At 34.9% G+C, this 25,059-nt stretch overlaps 1 protein-coding gene across 1 annotated transcript; it reads left to right on the forward strand.

Annotated features, from left to right (window-relative positions):
- Window positions 1-597: 597 nt before the first annotated feature.
- Window positions 598-24,857, forward strand: LOC101891431 (cathepsin L). The gene is made up of 4 exons (XM_059126132.1): window positions 598-760; window positions 8,550-8,673; window positions 23,678-23,892; window positions 23,965-24,857. The coding sequence occupies exons 2-4, from the start codon at window positions 8,581-8,583 to the stop codon at window positions 24,668-24,670; spliced, it is 1,014 nt and encodes a 337-aa protein (XP_058982115.1). The 5' UTR covers window positions 598-760; window positions 8,550-8,580; the 3' UTR covers window positions 24,671-24,857.
- The last annotated feature ends 202 nt before the right edge of the window (window positions 24,858-25,059 follow it).

The following is a 25,059-nucleotide window of genomic DNA, read 5'->3' on the forward strand; positions in this document are numbered from 1 at the left end:
ATAAAAATGTATTTGTAAAAGGTTTATAATTCGTATAAAACGCCGTACACACATATGCTGTGTTCCGGTACCTGCAAGAATCTAGTATTTTTGCAATTTTCTTCAATACCATAGAGGGAAAATCGGTTATCGTAGTAAAAACTTTTACATTCTCGCAGTTCTGGAACAGACCAATAACAAGTTAGATGGATTTTGATAACTAAAATCAGCTCTAAATGCCGTGGATTTCTAATGATGTGTGCGCAATAGAATTTACAACCGATTTTTTTAGCTTTAGTTTTTAACACATTTGTACTATTTACTGATAAATGTGTTTAGATACACATATTTAAAATGTAAACTGACACCAGTCTACTTACAATAACAAACTTTTAATTTGCTTGCAGTTAATTGTATTTGTTGTAGTTTCTTCTAATAATTCTAATTAATGTACTTTGCATGTGAACTTGGTATAAAAATACCTTTATTTAGGGTCATGGAAATCGACTTTTTTCCCTCAACGATTGGCGGCAATCCTCGAAGTAATCGTTTTATCGATATATCAAAAGCCGATCTACAGTTCCCTAATTTCATTTTTCGAGGTTTCTTTACGAATAACAAATATAATTAATTCTATTCTGACTAAACAATTCCAGTCAGAAAGACGTAAAAACAAGTGCCGTAGCGTGCATAACAAAGCGTAATATATTGCGTGTGTGTGTTTCAAATAACAAAAGAAAAACGAATTCCAAGAATAAATAAATTTATTGTTTTAAGAAAGGTAAGTGCAAATCGAATCAGAAAGTAATTAAAACAATTATTGCTGTGTTTTTTGATAAAGAAGAGATTATGAGGAGGCCTTTGTTTAGTTTTTTAATTTCTAATTGCGTTTTTCTATGCTAGTCAGTTTTCAGCGGTGTTTTTGTTGTTGTTTTAGTTTAACTATGTGACTTTTGTTGTTTGCATTTTGTGTTGTGCAGGCATAGATGGATGACAAATTGCGTAGAATTTTGTACAAGGAAGACAGATAATATAACAGTAATTTATTATTATTCCTTTGGTTGTTATTGTTAACCCGTTAATTTTCTTCGTGTTAATTTTTTCCTATGGAAACAAGGGTTGCCAACATTTTCTAGGATATTTTTTCGTCAAGGTAAACAAACGATGAAGAACAACCTGTAAGGAAATGCGAAAAGGGAAAGGTACAGTAGGCCAAGCAATTAATTTTGACCAATTCAAAGATAAAAAACAACTCTTTGTTTATTTCGATTCAAGCGTCTATCATCGTCAAGTATTTCGTCACAAAAAAGCGTTTCGGAAATAAAACGAAACAAAAAATAGCACAAAGAAGTGATGCAAAAAAAACTGTTGAACATTAATGGGTATTAGACAAAGACAGCGAAGGGGTGATAACAAATAAAGAGGGGCGTCGTTTAACCCAGACAACAAAAAATGAGCTTATCAGCTGAAATTTGCAATGATTTGTGTTTTTTTCCATTGTAAATAAAAACCAGTTTTGATTTTGTTTGTTTCATGTTTTGTTTTGCACGGCTTTCGCTACGTTTTGTGTCGTTTATTGAAAGTTTAATGAAACATTTAAAATGTGTTAGTTGTTTTCGTTTTCATTTTTTTTTTTTTTTTGATATTTTTGTGAACAAAAAGCTTTTGGGGGGTGTTTGTTATTTATTCAAGAAAGATAAATAAAATCATATTAAAATTCTATGCATGAATGCGAACTCTGCCGATCGGAAGTTTATTTTGAATACCTACCTACTTTTTGTTGTATGATTTGTATTATGCCAAAACGTGATAACACAAATGACCCTGGCTTTTTTGAAGATCACTGGGAACCACCATGGAAGTGGTCAATCGAGTTAAACATTGTGCGTGGTGCGCTTTCAAAAGAGGAATTATTCAAAATATCAATTTCAATCTCTTATCATTTCTATTTTTGCATACTCTGCATCTGGAATTGAAATCGAAACACCAATGCCTATAATTTCGTCAAGTACTTTTTGTCGTTGGAAGATCTCTTTGATGTGTTAGGTTGGAATTTGTTTTTGGGATCCATTTTGCATCTAAAGAAGCTGCCTTTACTGGAAGCCCTCTCTTGGAAGCAGACATCTTCAGGAGCTTCCTTTTTTTTTATTAAAAATATCCCTTTTAGACTCCGGTTAAGGCACATCCATTTTATGAGAAAGACGTCACTCCAGAAGATCTAGTGGCGGCTACCATCGAATCTTTAGTGGACGTTAGACCCATAGACGACCACTTCAAATATTTGGAGAAAATCTCTTTAGGGGTCTGTTTATCTCTTTTATGTGTGCCTTATTCGGAGGCCACAAATTTCAGTATTGGAATCCTAAAGTGACTGTAAAAATCGTTCAGAAATGTGCTCTTCTCGTCTCATTCTCAGATTTATGTCTCTCTAAAATAGATTATTAGAAGGTCTTCTGGAAATCCACTCCTTCGGAACGTCAATGTAGCTAGAAATGTCTCCTTCCTCAAAACCCTTGAGAGGCTAGAAAAATACCCTGAAAATGTCAGTATTTAAACCCTAATGGGGCTATAAATATTTGTTTAGAATTGGGTGCTTTTCGTCCCCTTGCCATGAACATTTCATAAGACTTTCCCGTCTTGACAACTTCAATGAAACCATGAAAAACTTCCTGAAACATCCACATCCGAAAAAGCATAAATACTTCCTCAGAAATCCCAGTTTTGGAAATTTAGCTGAGGCCATAAAATTCGCTAAGTAAATCACGTCCTGGATGTTTGGATGAGGGCATACAAATTGCCCAACAGTCAAAAGTTTTTGGAAACTTTTTCCTCATAAAAACTTGAATGAGGCAACGAAAATGTCTTTAAAAGTCCATGTCTTGGAAACATGATGGAGCCATGTCAATTTTCTTAAACGTCCCTGCTTTTAAAACTGGGATGAGACCATAAAGTTCCCTAGGTATACCTTGAATGAGGCCACGAAAACCTCCTTAAAATTCCATGTCTTAGAAAAAAGATAAAGCCATGTGAATTTTCTTAAATGTCCACGCGTTTAAAACTGGGATGAGACCATAAAGTTCCCTAGGTATACCCTGCCTTACTGCCTGGTAAACATTACCATCGTTCTCCACAAAAAAAACAGATGTTGTTTTTATAAAAAACAACAATAATGGGATTAAGCCTGAACATTTTGTAAGAACAAAAAAGTTTCATGAAACAAGTTGTTGTCATGAAACTTCATAATTCCAAAGAATACCATTAGATTTTTATTAAAAAAAACTTGTCTTGAAATTTTTGATAAGGCCATGAAAATTACCTAAAACATCCCACCTTGAAGACCATAAAAATTCCCTAAAACATCTGCCCCTTGAAAATTTGAATAAGGCCATAGAAATTCCCTACAAAAAATTCAAGTCTTGAAAACTTCAAGAAGGCCATGAAAATTGCCTAAAACTGTCCACGTCTTGAAGACCATAAAAATTCTTAAAACATTTACGCCTTGAAAATTTGAATAAGGTCATAGAAATTCCCAAAAAAAATCCAAGTCTTGAAAACTTCAAGAAGGCCATGAAAATTGCCTAAAACTTTCCCCACCTTGAAGACCATAAAAATTCCCTAAAACATCTGTAGAAATTTTCCCTAAAAAATCCAAGTCCTGAAAGCTTCAAGAAGGCCATGAAAATTGCCTAAAACTTTCCACTTCATGGAAAATTGGATTGGAGCCTAAAAATTCTCTTGAATTTCCTAGATATAGTCATATTTCACCATTTTCTTCGTAGCCATTCGATTCGATTGTGTTTTTGTCTAGCATTTTGTAACCCCCAGTATTTCTCAATTTTTGGTTGGCAAATAACAAAAAGAACCCCCCAAAGAATAACTTTACCTTTCTGAAATTCAATATTCTCGAAGGGGGGTGAGTGTCTGGATTCATTGTTTTATTGTTTAAAAGATAACAAAAAAAATATCGGGGATTAGTCATAAAATAAAATGGGACATTACACAAATCGATTGCAAAGCATATTCTCTTCCTTGTCCTGTGCAGGAATATCACTTTCATAAACATTCTTTATGCAACATTTCAAAAAGAAGATAATGGTGGACAATGGAAAATTGCCCCCCTCAAGGTCATTGACTAGAATCGGCTATGGAATTGAAATGCAAGTCCTATGGATGGAAAATCAGAGAGGTATTTGAGTAACAATTATTGGAATAACCATTTTTAATTAAAAATCGTTTTTTATTTTTTTTAGAATATTATAAAACAAAATGGGAATTTCTCTTAATCACCAAAAATACAGATTAATTTGTTTTCGTTAGAAGAAGAATAATGATTGACAGTTTAATGATAATAACAATAATGGAGCGATATTAAAATACGCCTCTTATTTTCAAATCTAATAATTAGTTATCAGTTAGTCATAGCGCAATAGAGAGACTGTATTAAAGTGAAAACACATAGAACAAGTTTTTTACTGGCTTAAGTCATCGGCTGGCTTCTGCGTAAAAGAAAACAAAGGAGTTTAAAGTTGACTTAGTTCAATTTCGACCCATAATTTATAGTTGTTCTCCCTATGCTCCTTTGTTCTTTTACGAAGGAACCACCCGATAACTTGAGTCAGTCAATATATAGCCTTCTATGTATTCTAATCTTTAATGTGTTACGAATCCTCGAAAACTAAATTGAATTAAATGAAAGTCCACAAATGGTCAATAAAATGTAGGAAAAAAATTTACAACATAATCAAAGATTTATAACTTTAGATAGATAACTTGTACATTGTCTGTTGTTATCTTTTAACCCAAGCAAATCATAAAAAACTCCGGACTCCAATCGACAAATAGCTACTACGTTTGCGTTTTTTTTCCATACACTTTCAAATTCTAAGAAATATATGTGTGTTGGTTTGAAAACAAAAAAACCATTACTAATTTAGCACCTCACCACGATATTCGGTATACAGTATTCGGTACCAGTACGTACTCTGGTACGAGTGATATTAATCATGTTTCAGGCAATGTTTTTTCCTTGCCTTTTGCAACCAACGACTGAATTTTTATAGAAAATCTTTTGATTGTACACGACTCTGTAAAGACCATTTATATAAAAAAGGCCTTTTAGAAATCTACCAACTCTTGAAGACTCCTTTCAAATTCTAAAAATATATTTGTGTGTTGATTTCGAAAACCAAAAACCATTACTAATTTAGCAACTCAACACGATTCTCATTGAATAGATTTTAATTTTAAATTTCATATACCTTAATCGGTGCCAGTATGTACTCTGGTACGAGTGATATTAATCATGCTTCAGGCAATGTATTTTTCCTTGCCTTTTTTTGCACCCAACGACTGTATTTTTATAGGAAATCGTCTTTTTGTACACGACTCTGTATAGACCATTTAAAGTCATCTCTATATAAGAAGGTCTCCTTTTAGAAGTCTACCAACTTTTGAAGACTCCTTCATGAAGTCTGTTGCAATGACCATTGCTTCAATTTTTCATCAATTGAAGATATTTTCAGGAGGAAACCTATCTCTAAAAGACTTTTTCAAAAGGTTTACTCTTTTATCTGTAGTAGACCGGAGGTATTACTTCCGTTGAGGACCTATTCTGGAATTCTCACTACAGATTATCATCTATTTTTATACCCTTCACCAGTCTGTGAGGGATATATTAGCTTTGTCATTCCGCTTGTAACTCCTCGAAATATTCATAATAGACCCTACAAAGTATATATATTCTGGATCAGCGTAAAATTTTAAGATGATCTAGCCATGCCTGTGTGTCTGTCTGTATGTTATAATCACGCTATCTCTCGAACGAATTGAGATAGAAGACTAAAATATTGCATACATGCATAGTTTATCAGAAGGCAGGTTAAGTTCGTAAATGGGCCATGTCCGGTCCACGTTTTCGTATAGCCCCCATATGATGGAGCTCCTGACATTTGGTATTTTGATAATTTTAGCGACATTATTTACCGGAACTATTTCATATTTAAAGTTCGCAATGGGTACTTCATCCTATGGCAAACATTTTTGTATGCAGGTCCACGCTACCTCTCAATATTCGGTATTTTCATGATTTTAGCGACAATATTTAACAGAATCGTTTCAAATTTTGTATTGGAAGATATTAATTGGTACGACAACCTATGGTAAAACATTTCGTATGCAGGTCCTCGTTTTCGTATAGTGCCCATATGACGGTACCTCCCGATACTTGGTATTTTCTTGATTTTTGCGACATTATTCATCGGAATTGTAATAAATTTTGTATTTAAAGTTCTTAATGGGTACTACAGGTTAGGACAAACAATTTTGTAAGCAGGTCCACGTCTTCGTATTCGGATTTTTTTTTTTTTTTTTTGAAAATTTTCAATTTCCTTCCAAATGGTGTGGAGGTTATTCGTATCGTCGTAAAAGCCCACATAAGCACCTAAGGCATGTATTTTTCAAGCATTTAAGACGCAGATTCGTTCTACAATTTTAAAACCTTATTCAACACCTATGAAGGAGATTGTTTTTAAAAGATTTTTACTATCCGATCCATCTCTAAAGCAGAGACTATGGTATTTTCCCTAGAAGAACTCTTTCGGAATTTTGTCCACAACGATATCGTCTATATTTTAAAGATCCCTTCACCAAGTCTTCTATGGTCAAAAATGCCTTTAAGGAAATCTATCTATAAAAGACTCCTTCAGCTGGTATTCAATTTATTTAAGACCCCTTTATGAGCTCTTTGATCTAAATCCTATGATGTTTCCTTTTTTTCTTCAGACGTGAATTTTCAAAAATTGAAAGGTTCATTCACGCATGGGTTTTTTTTTTTTTTTTTTTTTTTTCAAGAATTTTAAAAACCTCAAGTCGCAGATTTTTTTAGAATATTAAAGGCATCTCCAAACAAAGAGGAACCCGATATTTCAGCACCCAAGTGAAAAATTGAAATAACCTCAAGATGCGGATTTGAATTTTCTAGAATTTTTATAGCCTTAACACAGGTACTCAATCTTCATTTATTTTTCCAAAAATTAGCTTTATTTAAAATATGTGGTTTTTATAGCCTCTTCCATGCTCGCAGGGCGCGTCTTTTTTTTCAAGAATTTTGAAAAAAGGTTATTTAAGACCCCTTTATGAGCTCTTCGATCTAAATCCTAGGATGTTTCCTTTTGAAGGTTTTTTTTTTCATTCCTCCAGACGTGAATTTTCAAAAATTTAAAGGTTCATCCACGCATGGTTTTTTTTTTTTCAAGAATTTTAAAAACTTCAAGTCGCAGATTTTTTTCTAGAATTTTAAAAGCTTGTTTTTCCAAACAAAGAGGAATCCGATATTTCAGCATCCAAGAGAAAAATTGAAATAACCTCAAGATGCGGATTTGAATTTTCAATAATTTTTAAAGCCTCAACACAGGCACTCAATCTTGATTTATTTTGTAAAAAGTTGGCTCTATTTTAAATATGTTTTTACAGCCTCCTCCATGCTTGCAGAGTGCGTCTTTTTTTTTTTTTTTCAAGAATTTTGAAAAAAGGTTATTTAAGACCCCTTTATGAGCTCTTCGATCTACATCCTAGGATGTTTCCTTTTGAAGGTTTTTTTTTGCATTTCTCCAGACATGAATTTGCAAAAATTGAAAGGTTCATCCACGCATGTTTTTTTTTTTCAAAAAATTTAAAAACCTCAAGTCGCAGATTTTTTCTAGAATTTTAAAGGCTTGTCCAAACAAAGAGGAACCCGATATTTCAGCATCCAAGAGAAAAATTGAAATGACCTCAAGATGCGGATTTCAATTTTCAAGAATTTTTAAAGCCTCAACACAGGCACTCAATCTCCATTTATTTTTTAAAAAGTTGGCTCTATTTTAAATATGTGGTTTTTATAGCCTCCTCCATGCTCGGAGGCGTCTTTTTTTTCTAGAATTTTGAAAAAAGGTTATTTAAGACCCCTTTATGAGCTCTTCGATCTACATCCTAGGATGTTTCCTTTTGAAGGTTTTTTTTTTTTGCATTTCTCCAGACGTGAATTTTCAAAAATTGTAAGGTTCATCCACGCATGTTTTTTTTTTTCAAGAATTTTAAAAACTTCAAGTCGCAGATTTTTCTTCTAGAATTTTAAAGGCTTGTCCAAACAAAGAGGAATCCGATATTTCAGCATCCAAGAGAAAAATTGAAATAACCTCAGGATGCGGATTTGAATTTTCAAGTATTTTTAAAGCCTCAACACAGCCACTCAATCTTCATTTATTTTCCAAAAAAATTGCTTTATTTAAAATATGTGGTTTTTATAGCCTCTTCCAAGCTTTTAGGGAGCATTTTTTTTTTCAAGTATTTAGGTTGCCTCAGCTAAGTAATGCTAGAATTTTTTGAAGAAAGTTTTGAGATTTATTTTAATTTTTTGCAGTTATTTTCAATCATATTGAAGTTTTGTGTTGCTAGCGAGTAGAAGGTATACTCCATAGAAAACTGCCATCTTAGATCCAATTTTTATATGTACAGATCCTCCCGTCCTATTGTAGTTGACTTTCTTTTGTATTTTCGTTTTATCTAATCTCTTTTTTCCTTTTTCTTTTTAGCATTCAACTTAACACATCTCTTTTCATCACAATGCGTCCAGTATTAGCTTTGCTGGCTTTGGTAGCCGTAACACAAGCCGTTTCATTGACTGAAGTCATTAAAGAGGAATGGCATGCGTACAAGGTAAGTTTTGGATTTTTAGAATATAATATATAAATAAGTTATTATTGCTATTTTTCATTCATTGCATATAGACAGGGAAGGGAAACTATTTATTTGGTTTTAGTATCACATTTTTGCGTGTCAACATTCAATAGCTGACGATCTTATCTATTGTGCTAAATAAACTCCCTTAAGTAGTTCAAGTGCTATTCTGCCATTGTCCGATTTTATCGCTATGTATGTGTTTCAAATGCCACAAAATATTGGGACAATTAGTCATTCTCAACTTTGAAATTTTATTGAACACAAACTCAATTCAAAACACAAGCAGTCGTAAAACAAACGGCAGAAGGAAAATCCCCATCATCAAATTCATTGCACTTTACATTAACCCAAAAACACCATGTCTAAAGTTGCATTTGTTCCAACACAAATACAGCAAACAGGGCTTTGTGTTATTTATGAGAGGAATTCAATTTTCAAATAAATATACAAAACGTTAATTATTTTTTAATGTGCTCTTCAGAAATTTGATATCAGTGGCATTTATTAAACAAAGCAATTCCATTCCTTTCAACTTTCTTGTCGTGGTTTCAAATGCAAGAAACTTTAAAAAGTTTTGTTTTGTTTACAGTAAAAGCTGATCTTTTGTTTATATCCGAGTTAGTCAGCAATCATATTATCACGCTAACCAGCCCAGTCCAGCCCGGCCATCCAGAGCCAGCATGCATGCATTCACCATTACTCATATACATAATTATCACATGACAATAACATAGCGTGATTTGATTTTGTTTAAGCGTTTTGTTGTTTGGCTTTTATGTGAATGTCGTAGATGATATTTTACAATAAAAACAAACATACTTAGCTTGGATATAAGCGGAGTTTTGCTGAGCTTAACATTTGATTGTGCCATGCCTTAACATTCACCCCAGCAAAGAAAAATGGCCAACAAAAACCAATTCCCTGATTAAAACAAAATAATGATGGCATTTTCCTTTTTAATCAAATGAAAGAAGTAATGAACTCTTTTTTTCTTTGTCTCAAACACAGGAGGGCAAAGTTTAAATTATTGCTCCCTTTCATCAATCGTATCGGTTGGCGAAAGAAACGTGCTCAAGTTGAATGAATGCTGGTGAAATTTAAATACGTTCTTTGCCATGAATCTTGCATCGTTCAGCTTCCGATGATTATTATTCCCGTTGTTATCTCATTTTGCGTTTTATTATTTATTTTCAAGTAATCTCGTATGTAAATATTTGCAATAAGTCATTGATTTGGGTCATCATACGGCTTGGCCATAACTGGCGGCGGCTGATTATCAATAACGTTTTTTTTTTTCTCTCAATCCTCCTTATCTGTCCAATACACTTTGTTTTACGGCATCACTTTTTAGTTTATTTATATAGTAATCTATGATTTATTTACAGCCAAGCTTAAAATCTCCCAGTCTGTGACCATTGCCGGCCGGCTAGTAGACTTTTTAAGTATTGTTTTGTAAGTTTTGAATTTCCCTAGGTTTGGAGAACGATTTTCTTCATTATTATATTATATATTGTTTAAATAAAACAACCTCGCTAGGTTCAAATGGGATGAATATGAATTCCAACTAAAGTGTTCTATTGATTATTTCATTTTGAAAATGAAGCATACTTTTAGGCCAATGCATTTAATAATGAAACGGCCAAATTTTTCTACATCAGAGTTGCCATTTGATTCAAAATAAACAGGAAAATGAGGCAACAACAAAAAAAGAACTTATTTGTGAAACTATTAAGTTCTGAATGTTTGCACCAAAATTGATTGGAAGATGATGAAAATTACCGATTTTTTTAAAGACAGACCAGATGCAAATATTGTTGAAAATACACCACGAAATTGAGGCTGCAAGACGGTGCTCAGCAGTAATTTTTCATTAACAATTTATAATCCTGGAGTATAGAGAATATGCAGATATTAGTGAATATTTTTTTTATGAAAAAATGCCTTTATTGAAGGCTGCCAGGGTATACCACTGATGAAATTGTTCCTTCTTCAAAAAGTTGTATTTAAATAGAAGACTTGTCTCCAGGGCTTAATACAATTCCGGCAAAACCTGAAATTGAAAGAATCGATTCACATATTGAATTAACATGACCCACTCTGGAACATTTCTTACATTGATGCAACTTTTTCTTCTTCAAAAAATTGTATTTAAATAGGAAACTCGTCTCCAGGTTTTAATACAATTCCGGCAAAACCTGAAATTGAACGAATCGTTTCACACATTGAAGTAACATGTCCAATTCTGGAACATTTCTTACATTGATGGAATTTTTTCTTCTTCAAAAAGTTGTATTTAAATAGAAGACTTGTTTCTAGGTCTTAATACAATTCCGACAAAATCTGAAATTAAAAGAATCGTTTCACATATTGAAGTAGCGTGTCCAACTCTGGAATTTTTTTTAAAGGTCGGTTACGAATTTAATTTGATCAATGCTTCAGCAATTAAAAGATTGTACCGAATGGGGTTGCTAAAGTGCTACCCGATAGATCGACCCATGACAACTCGTTTATTATTCCGTTAAAACACTCCACCTGGGCTCCAGCGAAACAGTACAATGATAAAACGTTCCACAGAAAATTTAATCTTCACTTCATGTGCTCCCAAGCTTAATACAATTCCGACTTGAACGTGCTAAAATGTTGGTATAACAATTTTAATATTTGATTAGGTTTTTTCTTTTGTTAATTTTACTTACCTGCTGTTGGTGGCGGTGTCTTATTTTTATGGATTTGTTAAATGCTTAAATAAACAAAATACAGTCAGAGTTTTTGTCTGGTGTCTCTTGCAATGATGATATTCTTACCAAAAGAACGTGTTTGCGAAGAAATTTTTGTTAAAATAATTGTTGTATTAATCTATTATATTGGCCGCCCGCATGGCAATGTGTTTCTGTTTGTTTAAGTCTTCTATTTTCTATTTCATAGTACCGAAATTATATCGGTCATTCTTTTCTGCTATTCAGTTGATTACTTTTTGCCTGTCTGCCTGCCAGCCAACAAACCAACCAGCATCCTTAATATTACATTTCATCATAATTTAGTTAATTGTTACATTATATATTTTTTTCAAAACACTTTATTTTATTATAATAGTTGTATAAATCAATTTATTGGCCCGCGTGGTAATTTCTTTCTTTTTGTGTCAAAAGATCAGCTGTTAATCTATTTTTCTGTTGTTTTCATTTCCGCCCGCCATTTAGCCAGCATCCTTAATCATGTGTCATAATAATTAAGTTAGCCGTTTAGTTCTATTGTCTCTGTCTCTCTAACACGCCTTGACATGTGTTTTATTGAGAGTTAGGGCTGTTTCACATAAGGCAATTTAACTTTCAGCAATTTCTCGGTTTGGCGGTAGGAATTACCTAACACAAATAATGTCTAATGAATATGTGTTGGGGATTGTGTTGAAAAAGGGGGCTTGGTTTAAATGTTTTAAAACACACTGTTCGTCCTATGAAAATACATGTAGCCACCTTGCTTGCTCTCTTTCTTACTTTTTGTTATGTTGGAAAATTGAGAATTCTCCAAAGGAGAGCAATGTTAAAAGTGCTAAATTCTTTGAGCATAATACCACAATGTTCTTTGTACATAAATAGCACCGAAAACCCCCCTCTCTCGCACTATTCTATTCCATGTGCATGAGAAGAAGAAGCAGCAGCATATCACCCAAAAAAAAAAAAAAAAAACAACCATTGAAAAAGAATCAAAGTGGTGGTGCTTGCTTTGTTAGTTGTTGTTGATATTTTTGTATTATTTTGGTGTTTTTGCTGCTCATTGTTCTACTGCGCCGCTGAGTGTGCTGTGCTGTGACGTTTATCGTTGCCTGCCTTCCACTACGGCTGCCTAATGTTAGTATTTATGATAATAGTGCTGCTCTCTCAGTAGTATTAGCGACATACACCAGCAAGGTTGCTTGGTTTCGTATAGCGGCGGCATTTGCTGTGTGAAATTCTTGTTTTTTTTTGTGATTCTTTTTTGGAAATACCCGCAAAAAATTTAATATTAAATTATTAGAAAAAAAAAAACTCAAGTGAAATATATTATAACCAGAAACCAACACATTTACATAAATCATAAAAAAACAAATTTTGGAGAGCAGCACAACCCCCCACACAGAGAGGAAAACTGAACTTAATTTTGCCTTAAAAACCCCACCAAATAAAACACAAAAGGACAACAAAATGACAAAAGAACTACAACCCATTGACATGGTGACAGATGTCTATGTGCCGGCCGTCATAATTGCTGTGCTCTTCATTGTCAATGGCATTATTTTGTTTTACATTTTCCAAAAACGAAAATTAGTTGTCTATGAGGATATCAACGATGAGCCGGCCACAACATCCACAAATGCTGGCCAACGGGCGATAGATGATGGCAACACCATCGAATTGGGATCATTATGAAAAAAGATATGGCAGAATATCTTGGCTAGAAAACAAAAACAACAGCAACTAAACAACTAGTAAATCATTGGTTCCTGTTTGTGAGGTTCCAAAAGGCTCCCCCAACTGGCTGGCGACTTGTTTCTTCTGGTTGGCAGTGACATTTTTACAAACAAATTAGCTTAAGCACTTTCTTTATTTGTATTAAAAAAGAGAACTCCATGTGTATACTGGAAGGAAATCTATGAAGGTTTCCTTGATTTTTTTTTTTTAATTTTATATAGATTTAAGTTATTAATGTTTGTTAATTATTATAATTAATAATGCTTCACACTTTCTTTAAAATTAGTTTTTTTTTAGTTGAAAAAAAAACGAAAAATTATGACTGGATATGAATAAATATGGAAATATTGTAATTAATACCCAAACAAAATCAATCATGGACATCTCTCCTTACTAAATAAATACCGGGAATATTGTCTAACTCTGCTTTATAAGGATTGAATGTAGGATTATCAGACGGACGCTACATCTATGGCATAGCTAATAAATCCACCTTTCAATCAAACAAGCGGTACACTCAATTTGTTTTTTACCCATTTGTGCCATGTCCACCATGATTATTTACATGTAATTATCAATTTCCTGTGAAAAAAAAAAACCAAACAGCAAATCACTATGCATGGGGTGTGCTCTGCTCTTTGGCACCACCACACAGCGCTACATGTATATTTTGTTTATACAAAAGGCTACTGAACCTTTTCAACATTTGATTGGAATTCTACGCGATGTCTGTCTGTCGCCTCCTCAACACTTGTCGAACAACTTGCTCAGTGTGTTCCCTCCTGCTGCTTCTGTTTCTGTTTTGGCTTACTCGATTTGTGCATAGCGCTTGCATTTAGCTTATCACATGCTGTCTTTTTTGCATAGAAGGCAGTTTTCCTTGTTTCTGTTTTTCATGCATATTTTCTTTTTTCGAGTTTATCCATTATTTGTGGGTTTAGGCAACTGGCCACCACGCTTTTTTGTCATTTACTCTATGATTTTTGGTTCAGGCTTCCCTTTTCGTAGATAGAAAGCCATGTTTTGGAATTGTACCCTACAGCATAAGTGACCCCCCCTCCCCTTATTTTACTTCTTTTGGCTTACAAGGTTACCAGGAAATCCCACTAAATCGGTGCTAAATTTAAGATCTTTTGTCACTTTTCGAAATTAATTTAACCGAATTATGATAAACAATCTGACTTGTAGAGGGATATAGGGAACACCACACCTCCCCCAATCTCTATCATGCCTCTTACCCCAAATTCTATTCGCTTTTTTCTGAAACTCTCCACGATCCCCAGCATCTGTGTTTTGGCGTATGTATTAAATATTGCATATGTTTTTCAATAATGATTTATTTTGTGATAAGAAGCCACTAGATTAATGTTTATTTTGCAAAAAAAAAAACAAAACAAAACATAAAAGAAAAGAAAAAAAAAAACATCACCCAAGAGAGACAGGGGATTTGATGCAGTACTATTTTATAATCGAAATATTCTGCCTTGTTGGTATTAACAATCTACTGATAATACAATGAATGTGCATTAAAAATATTGAAACGCGCAGATTGAAATAATATAATAAATTTTATTGTTATCAGAAAAAAAAAAAAAAACATTTCCAAGAAAATTTGCAATTGGAAGTGGGATTTATAAGGAGCTTACTTGGGGCATCAACATGCACTACGAAAGAATTTTTTGATTATTATTTATACCCTACACCACATAGTGAATTTATTTGTAACATGGAGGCGAGATAGACCCATATTTACTTTTGAGGATTTTCATAGAATCAATTTCTAAGTCGATTTATGCATGTCAGTCCGTCCGTCCGCCTGTCCATATATTCTTGTGAACAAAATGCAGGGTCGCATTTATTATCCAACTGAGATGAAATTTTCCAAACAATATTTGTTTGGCCCAATGACGAAACCTATTGAAATTGATGAGAATCGGTTGAAATTTAGATATAGCTCCCATATATATCATCCACCGATTTTGAATAAATTGTGCACCAAATGGCCAATATCAGCCCAAATGACCTGAATTTTTGTACATCCGACGGAATTCAGTCTAGAAGCAAGCACATCAAATTTGGTGGAAATCGATTCCGATATAGCTTTAGCTCCCATATATATGTTTAATCCGATTTTGGGTTTTAAGTCCCTCACATTCGTAATATGCTCCCCACAAGAATGATATTTGGTACCCGATATCTTATAGAGCTTGGAAATACCTCTGCCAAATTGTATCAAAATCGGTTCAGATTTGGATATAGCTACCATATATATCATCAACCGATTTCGGATAAATTGTGCACCAAATGGCCAATATCAGCCCAAATGACCTGAATTTTGGTACATCCGACGGAATTCAGTCTAGAAGCAAGCACATCAAATTTGGTGGAAATCGATTCAGATATAGCTTTAGCTCCCATATATATGTTCATCCGATTTTGGGGTTTTAAGTCCCTCACATTCGTAATATGCTACCCACAAGAATAAAATTTGGTACCAGATATCAGATACATCCCAGAAATGCCTCTGCCAAATTGTGTCAAAATCGGTTCAGATTTGCATAAAGCTCCCAAATATATCTTCCAGCGATTTCGGGTTAATTGTGCACCAAATGAACTGATTTTTGGTACATCCGACCGAATTCAGTCTCGAAGCAAGTGCATCAAATTTGGTGAAAATCGATTCTGATATAGCTTTAGCTCCCACACATATATGTTTAATCCGATTTTGTGGTTTTAAGTCCCTCACATTCGTAATATGCTACCCACAAGAATAATATTTGGTACCAGATATCAGTTACAGCCCAGAAATGCCTCTGCCAAATTGTATCAAAATCGTAAAATTCAATGTCGATTTACCGATGTCCGTCCGTCTATCCGTGTGTGGAAATCACTCTAGCTTCCGAACGAAATGAAGTAGATTGATAAAATTTTACTCAAATGTATATTATGTCTGCAGGACTTTTGGTATTGAAAATGGGCCATGTAGGTCCACGTTTTGGTATAGCCCCCATATAACGGTACTTCCCGATATTCGGTATTTTGATGATTTTAGCGACATTATTCACCAGAATTGTTTCAAATTTGGTATTTGCAGTTCGTAATGGACACTACAGCCTATGACAGGAGATTGTCTGTGCAGATTCACGTCTTCGTATAGCCCTCATATAATGGTACATATATTCGATATTTTGACGATTTTGGCGACATTATTCACTGGAATTGTTTCAAATTTGGTATTTGCAGTTCGTAATGGACACTACAGCCTATGACAGAAAATATTCTGTGCAGATCCACGTTTTGATATAGCCCCCATATATATTCCATATTTTGACGATTTTGGCGGCATTATTCACCGATTTTTTCAAGTTTCGCATTTGAATATTTTATTGGCTTATAACAAAAGTTGTCTATGAAGGTCCACGTCGTCATATAGACCCTAATATAACGGCAACATTCGGTATTTTCAAGATTTGAAAAGAATTTTTAACGGATTTATTTTTTTTATTTATTTATTTTTTATTTATTTATTTATTATTTATTTATTTATTATTTTTTTTTTCCTTTTTTTTTTTTTTTTTTTTTTTTTGAAAATGGTCAAATTCGTTCCAAATGATGGAGGGTATTCAAAGTTCTGTCCGGTCGAACTAACAGATTATTTACTTGTTTTTATTTTATTTTGAATTTTATATCGCAATTCATCCACAACGTGCTGAGAAACCTTCCCATAATTCAATTTATTGAAAAAAATGACCAAAAATTCCTGTTTAATCTAAACCCTGGTTGCCTTTGACCATTTTTTATCTCCGACACTTTTTTGCGTTAAACACGCTAATCTTGTCAATCGTGTGAGTTGTGACCGCAATTAAAGCAACATAAATTAATAGCCCAACTAACTAATCTTTGGCATGACTTCGATTTTCTACCATTCCCACAAATCACCTATCTGGCCAATAAAACTGACTGACAGACTACCCTTCAGTAGTGGTACTACGTCACATCCAAAACTCTAACACACACACAACCAATCGATACGAAATCAATTTGCCTCCAAATATGATTGATCAATACTCAGTAATATACAATATTTTGATAAGATTTCAAATCAAATACACCAGAGGGTGGTCTGTCCAATATATGTTGTGGCAGAACTATTGAAATAAATATTAAGTTGACATGATAAGAAATTTATTGTTACACATTACTAAATAAACAATAAAAGGGTCGTCGTCGCCCGGTCGGCAGGCCGATGACATGAAAAGCAAATAAATAGGGTTTCTAACAAAGCCGTAAACACCATAACAACTGAAATGAAGGAAAACCACCCTCTACAGCCAAAGTCGTCTCGACGACGGGCACATGTTTTCTTATTTGTTTCTTGACGAGTTTCAATATTTGTTGAAGAAATTAGAAGTCAATAGTCTATCGAGAATGAGAAGTGTGAGAGAATTGAAGTGATAATAAAAATGATTGCTGGCATTCTTTCTTGGTTATTCAGATAGTCTCAGGATTTCATATTTTCAGTCCTCTAGATCAGGGAAATAAATAAAAGGATTTCAACTTACTTTTTTTACTTTTCCACCAAGGCGTACACAAGTTCGGCCAAGAAAACTACTTTTTTTGCACTATTGTGACTTGACTCTGTTTGAATTTCAAATCACAAACATAGTTGTCAGGTGGGCGGCTCACTGGCCGCGACCTTTTATAGGCCATGTTTTCCACCATGTGAAGCAGGGTGCATCCTCATGACTCCTGTGAACTATTTACATGAGGAGATGAAGGTTCTTCTCTTACGTCAGCATAATCATATGCTTTCGTTGCAGTGCCTGCTTGGGTGTTATCGTGGGAGTCATCCTAACCATCATATGTGGTGGACAGTATTTCCCCACTCAGGCATGTCAGGAAGGACCTTCATGATCGAGAGAGGTCCAGCGATATAAGAGAGAGTCCCTAGATCAGGAAGCCTACCTATGAAAGGGGTCTGAATAGCATTCATACTGCTGCAGTCGCAGACGTAGTTAGCAATTACAGTATGAATGGCCATCCTCGGAGTCCACCCCATATTCATTGCAGCTGAAGAATGTCGGCTGCCTAGGCAAACCCGGGTAGTTTTGGCCTAACTACGTTCAGAATGTAGCAGCCGTCTCAATTCATATTGGGCACGACTGGACAAAGATGAGCGGAACGCCTGCCCAGCGTGCGATACAGGCCCGCATAATACGCTGCGTCTGTTAAATTTTCCAGCCAAACCTACTCATCTCTGTTCAGAGGATCTCTGCCTACAGCCCATAAAGGTAACAGAATTCCTAAACCTGGACATCGAAGAAGAACCGGATTAATTAGTCTATAAACAACAAAGTAGGTTATCACTGCTACAACAACAACGACAAAGCTTAAGAAGAAGAAGGGAGATAGAAAATCGAACATTCTTTTCAAACGCAGACCTATCAAGCGGGGCTGTCCAGCCAAACCTACTCACCCAACTCCAGTTTCGTTGTGGACCCAACCCATACAGGTTGCATCCTTTTTGAGGCTGGACTTGGATGCAGAATCCGATTGAGAGGGTCTGACTCCTCAGCAGTATGGGCTGCTACAACAACAACAACGCTTAATCCAATATCGTATTTCAATGAGAGCTTTCTTGCAGTCAAAAGTGACTCTCGATTTAAAGGCACTTGGCTTTTAGGGCCGCCTGATTATCGAGATATATAATAACTTCGGCTGCCCTCTTAATTGCAAGAATTTCCGCCTGAAATAACTCTTCAACTGTCAATAACCTCATATGAGTGTTTAATCATTGGATTGGGGCAGAATACTTCCAAACCCAGTTGCCTTCATCCAACTTGATGCCGTCTGTATACAAATCCAGACCCTTCAAAGGAAGTTCGTTCAGCGCCAGCCCAGATATCCCTATCAGGTATCTTAACGTCAAAATGATTGAAGTCGTGAGAGATGCTTTCAATTGCAAGAAACCTCTTTTAGGGACCATGCATCTACACAAACATTTCTCAGGCGCCCTAATATTTACAGAAGATATTCGATGACTTCTTGGAATTTCCCTTTTTTCGGTATGGAAGGCATTGTAGAAACATGGAAGATTTTGGAAACCTTGTCATACACCAATACTTTAGATGTTGTCTCTCTCTACAACTTGTCATCATTCGAATTCCGCAGACTTGCCAATTTCTCCTAATTTTTCAACCCGCGAAACCATCAATTGTCACTCAAATACGCCCAAGACGTCAACGTCAAATAAATTGACAAAGAAACAAATAAATTTAGGATAAGAAGAAAAGAGCAAACAGACTTATAAACACTCTGATATGTACAGATGTCGTCTAGTCTAATTGTGGATGATATGACCGATCCGCAGCACAATCAAATTCGGGTGATGATGATGCCGTCGATGATTATTGGTGAATAAAGTGATGAGAGGTGCTTGCTGGCTAGCTGTCAGTCCATGGGAACAAACAACACAAACAAAACGATAAGCATTTCCTTTTGGATCACAAGCCATCCAGGCGTCAGAGGCGGCTGTGTGACGTTGTCATAGGCCGTCAGTTAGTCAGCCAGCCAGTCAGCCAGTCAGCCATACGATCGCTGTTTTCTGTAATAAATACTTTAATTAAAATAAATTAACAAAACTGACAATTTGGAGGGAAATTCAATTCAGTTTTTGTTGGGTGTAACACCCAAGTATTAGGGTGTGTCTATTAATTTTGAGAAAGATTTGTGATATTTATTGCCACCTCGGGCTAACAAATTTAAATGACAGTTTTATGCGTGCGTCTTATGACCAAATCTTTTTTCTTTGAATATTTTCAAAATCATTTGGCCTCTTGCCAATTTTATGCGTGGGAAAATATATGTGTGAATATTGCTCCCGATTAAATTTAGAATGACCCAGAACCAAAGAAATTCTCCAAAATACATTCATTTCCATCTCCTCCCTCTCCCCCTCATCCCTATAAATTGTTATAAATCATCATCATTCGCCACATGATAGATCTCTCTCTCTCTCTCTCTTAATGATCCATCCTCTCCATCAAACGCAAAACAAACGCGCACAATAATGACAGCGAAATGATCTAACTAGAAAAAAACAACAACAACAACCACAACAACAAATTTTTAATGACTTTTTGAACTCAAAACAGAATGCGAATGAGGAATTTTATTTGAAAGCTTTGTTTTTGGTTGGTGCTGGTGGTTGTGGTGGCGGCGGCGGTGATAGGTGATAGGTGACGTTAATCAAAAAGCAAATAAAAACAAACCATCAATGCAAAATTGCTAGGGGGTAGAAGATAATAAAAGTGACGTCTTAACCTCAAATATTTTTTAGAGAATATGGGGAACCCCAGAAGAAAAATTTAAATTTAAAAATGATGAGGGATCGTTTAGGAGTTTCAACAAGAGAAGTTAGCTACACATGGAAGACCTCTCGGAGGTGTTGCTTCTTTACATTTTAAAGACCTTTTATGTCGCACGGTGTAAACCACATTAGAAGGACTTCTTAAGTCAAATCAAAAATGGGGTTAAAAGGGATTAATTTTAAATTAATTTAGAAATCCACGTTTAGAGGAGGACCTGTAAATTAATATAGAAATTCCCCTTTAGAGGGCCTGTAAATTAATTTAGAAATCCACGTTTAGAGGACCTGTAAATTAATTTAGAAATCCACGTTTAGAGGAGGACCTGTAAATTAATTTAGAAATCCACGTTTAGAGGAGGACCTGTAAATGAATTTAGAAATCCACGTTTAGAGGACCTGTAAATTAATTTAGAAATCCACGTTTAGAGGAGGACCTGTAAATTAATTTAGAAATCCACGTTTAGAGGAGGACCTGTAAATTAATTTAGAAATCCACGTTTAGAGGACCTGTAAATTAATTTAGAAATCCACATTTAGAGGAGGACCTGTAAATTAATTTTGAAATCCACGTTTATAGGACCTGTAAATTGATTTAGAAATCCACGTTAAGAGGATGACCTGTCAATTAATTTAGAAATCCACGTTTAGAGGAGGACCTGTAATTTAATTTAGAAATCCACGTTTACAGGAGGACCTGTAAATTAATTTAGAAATCCACGTTTAGAGGACCTGTAAATTAATTTAGAAATCCACGTTTAGAGGACCTGTAAATTAATTTAGAAATCCACGTTTAGAGGAGGACCTGTAAATTAACTTAGAAATCCACGTTTAGAGGAGGATCTGTAAATTAATTTAGAAATCCACGTTTAGAGGAAGACCTGTAAATTATTTTAGAAATTCACGTTTAGAGGAGGACCAACCTGTAAATTAATTTAGAAATCCACGTTTAGAGGAGGATCTGTAAATTAATTTAGAAATCCACGTTTAGAGGAGGACCTGTAAATTAATTTAGAAATCCACGTTTAGAGGAGGATCTGTAAATTATTTTAGAAATTCACGTTTAGAGGAGGACCAACCTGTAAATTAATTTAGAAATCCACGTTTAGAGGAGGACCAACCTGTAAATTAATTTAGAAATCCACGTTTAGAGGAGGACCAACCTGTAAATTAATTTAGAAATCCACGTTTAGAGGAGGACCAACCTGTAAATTAATTTAAAAATCCACGTTTAGAGGACCTGTAAATTCATTTAAAAATCCACGTTTAGAGGACCTGTAGTAAATTAATTTAGAAATCCAAGTTTATGGTGTTTTTATACCTACCCTCAGCAATATGGCTACAGAGGGTATATATCATTTGATATGGTCGAAACGTGCTTAATAGAAATAACAGTTTTAGACCCTAGGTCTCTTTGGACCAAATCCGTTTCAAGACATTTGGAGTCGATCTAGCTATGTCCGTCCGTCTGGCTGGCTGATGCGCACGATAACTCTCGAAGGGAGTATTCGATATGAACTCGTAAAATGATTGTCAAACTTAGATCAAGTTCGAAAATGGACAATATCGGTCCACTCCTTCAGGTACCTCCCCCACAAAATGTCAACATTTTTCAAAGAATATAAATTACTGCACAGAAGGATAAAGGATAATCCGATTTTGTTCCAAATTTGCATATCCAAATATTTGCATCAGTTCTAGGTCAGGTGCGAAAATGGACAATATCGGTTCACTCCCTCAAGTACACCTCCCCCACAAAGGGTCAAAAAAAAATTCAATAACCAAAACGATTATAAAATCCGAAATTAGCATGCGGTTCTCATCATATTTCACATCCATTCCATTATTTCTACCAACACAAGATCTGCTGTGAAGATGGAATACATCGGTCAACTCCTTCTGGTACCTCCCCCACAAAGGTTCAAAATTTTGAATATTCATGAAGCTCAAAATAAGCGAAATTAACTTCCGATTCCATTCCAGACATGGTACATCTCAATTTTTCCATCAACATAAGATCTGTTTTAAATATGGTAGAGATCGAACCATTCCTTCTTGATACCACCTACCATGGGTCAAAGTTTTGAATAACCAAAACGATTATAAAATCTGAAATTTTCATCCAACTCTCTTCAAATTTCGCACATCCCATTATTTTTACTAACAAAAAATCTGCTGTAAAGATGGAACATATCGGTCCACTCCTTCTGGTACCTCCCCACAAAGGTTCAAAATTTTGAATATCCATATAGCTCATAAAACGCGAATTTATCATCAAATTCTATTCAGACTTGGCACATCTCAATATTTATATGAACACAAGGTTTGTTATAAAAATGGTAGATCCGACAATTTCTTCTGGTACCTCTCCCATACAAAGGCCTCACAAAACGCTCATAAAAAGCAAAATAAGCATAGAACTCTCTTAAAATTTCACACATCCAAACATTTTTTTTTAACCCAAGATCTGTTGTGAAGATGATACATATCTGCCAACTCCTTCTGGTACCTCATCCACAAAGCGTCACAATTTTTAATGCTCTTATCTGTCATAATTGGCGAAACAAGTCAGCGATTCTTTACAACTTGCCATTTCTTTCAACCAGAAACCTGAGATGAATATGGAATTTATTATTTCGCATAAAATTTGATATAAATCTCCGATTTTCTTGCAATTCTGCCCATACAAATATTTTTGTCTGTATTAGATGAAATATGAAAATGGAATGTTTCGACCGACTATATCTCGTACCTCAGCACATGTTAACCTTTTCTCAAAAGTTATCACATATCTCATATGATGTGAGGGCAGTAACCAAAATAGTCCAAACCTGACATGTCGCAATATTTATATCATGTTTATTTGGGTCCTATATAAAGTGGACAATATTGGCCCATTCCTTCGGGACCCACTCCAGAGAGGGTCGACAATTTGTATTGTCTTAACAGAAATCCAAATATATTTAAATAATCGAATATTGGCTGAGGCAATACATCTGTCGGCAAAACCGACTGATACTTTTTAATTTTTTTTTTTTAATTATTTTCTTTTATCTCTTCTTTTTATATCCTTGTTTTTATTGTTTTACTCCTCCATTTTAAAGGCTTCCTATCATTTTTGTTTAATCCACAATTATCTCAATTGTTTTTCTTTCTTTCTTTTCAGTTGGAACATCGCAAAACCTACAACAATGATATGGAGGAACGTTTCCGTTTCAAAATTTTCACCGAAAATCGTCACAAAATTGCCAAACACAATCAATTGTATGCCACCGGCAAGGTATCGTACAAGCTGGGCTTGAACAAATATGCCGATATGTTGCATCATGAATTCAGGGAGACCATGAATGGCTACAATCACACATTGCGCAAGGCTTTGCGGTAAGTAGGAGCATGAATGTTTTTGTTTTCCAATAAATCAAACTTAAATTTCCTTCTTTTTTTTTATTCCAGTGAACAAGGTGTGGTTGGTATGACTTTCATTCCCCCTGCCCATGTGACTGTACCCAAGACTGTTGATTGGCGTCAAAAGGGTGCCGTTACACCGGTAAAAGATCAAGGTCACTGTGGCTCATGCTGGTCCTTCTCATCCACCGGCGCTTTGGAGGGACAACATTTCCGCAAAACTGGTGTCCTTGTCTCGTTGAGTGAACAAAATTTGGTCGATTGTTCAACGAAATATGGCAACAATGGCTGCAATGGTGGTCTCATGGACAATGCCTTCCGTTACATCAAGGAAAACGGTGGCATCGATACCGAAAAAGCCTATCCCTATGAAGGCATTGATGATACCTGTCATTTCGACAAGAATGCCATTGGCGCCACCGACACCGGTTTCGTTGACATTCCCGAGGGCGATGAAGAGAAAATGATGCAAGCTATTGCCACCATTGGCCCCGTGTCCGTTGCCATTGATGCCTCCCATGAATCATTCCAATTCTACAGTGAGGGAGTTTACAATGAACCAGCCTGTGATCCCCAACAATTGGATCATGGTGTCTTGGCTGTGGGCTATGGTACCGATGAAAACGGCAATGATTACTGGTTGGTCAAGAACTCTTGGGGCACAACCTGGGGTGATAAGGGTTTCATCAAGATGTCCCGTAATAAACAGAATCAATGTGGTATTGCCACCGCCTCCAGCTATCCTACCGTCTAAACGATTTTAATTTTATTTTCATTTTGTTTCGCCCATTCGATTTTTTTTTTTTTTTATTTCGTTTTTAGTTTGTATTTTTTGCGTTCTTATTTTTTTTTAATAGGGTAAGTGTGCCTAAGTTCGGCATGTCCCAGTAGTCGGCACTTTTTATTTTTAAGCCCAAATAAATGAAACTTTTATAACTAAATATATTTTGTTTACTTCAAATATATTGTCAGCTATCTTTGTGTACAATTTCGCTAAGAAAAGATGATTTATTCTAATAAAAATTAAATTTCTGTATGTGAAAGTCCTCAACAATCCATATTCTTAAGAGAAGTACAGTAAAGACGTCGAATCAGTTTAACTAAACAAAAATATTATATTTTTATGAATTAATTTATTATTAT

The sequence above is a fragment of the Musca domestica genome, unplaced genomic scaffold, assembly GCF_030504385.1.
Source record: "Musca domestica strain aabys unplaced genomic scaffold, Musca_domestica.polishedcontigs.V.1.1 37, whole genome shotgun sequence".
Lineage (NCBI taxonomy): Eukaryota > Metazoa > Arthropoda > Insecta > Diptera > Muscidae > Musca > Musca domestica.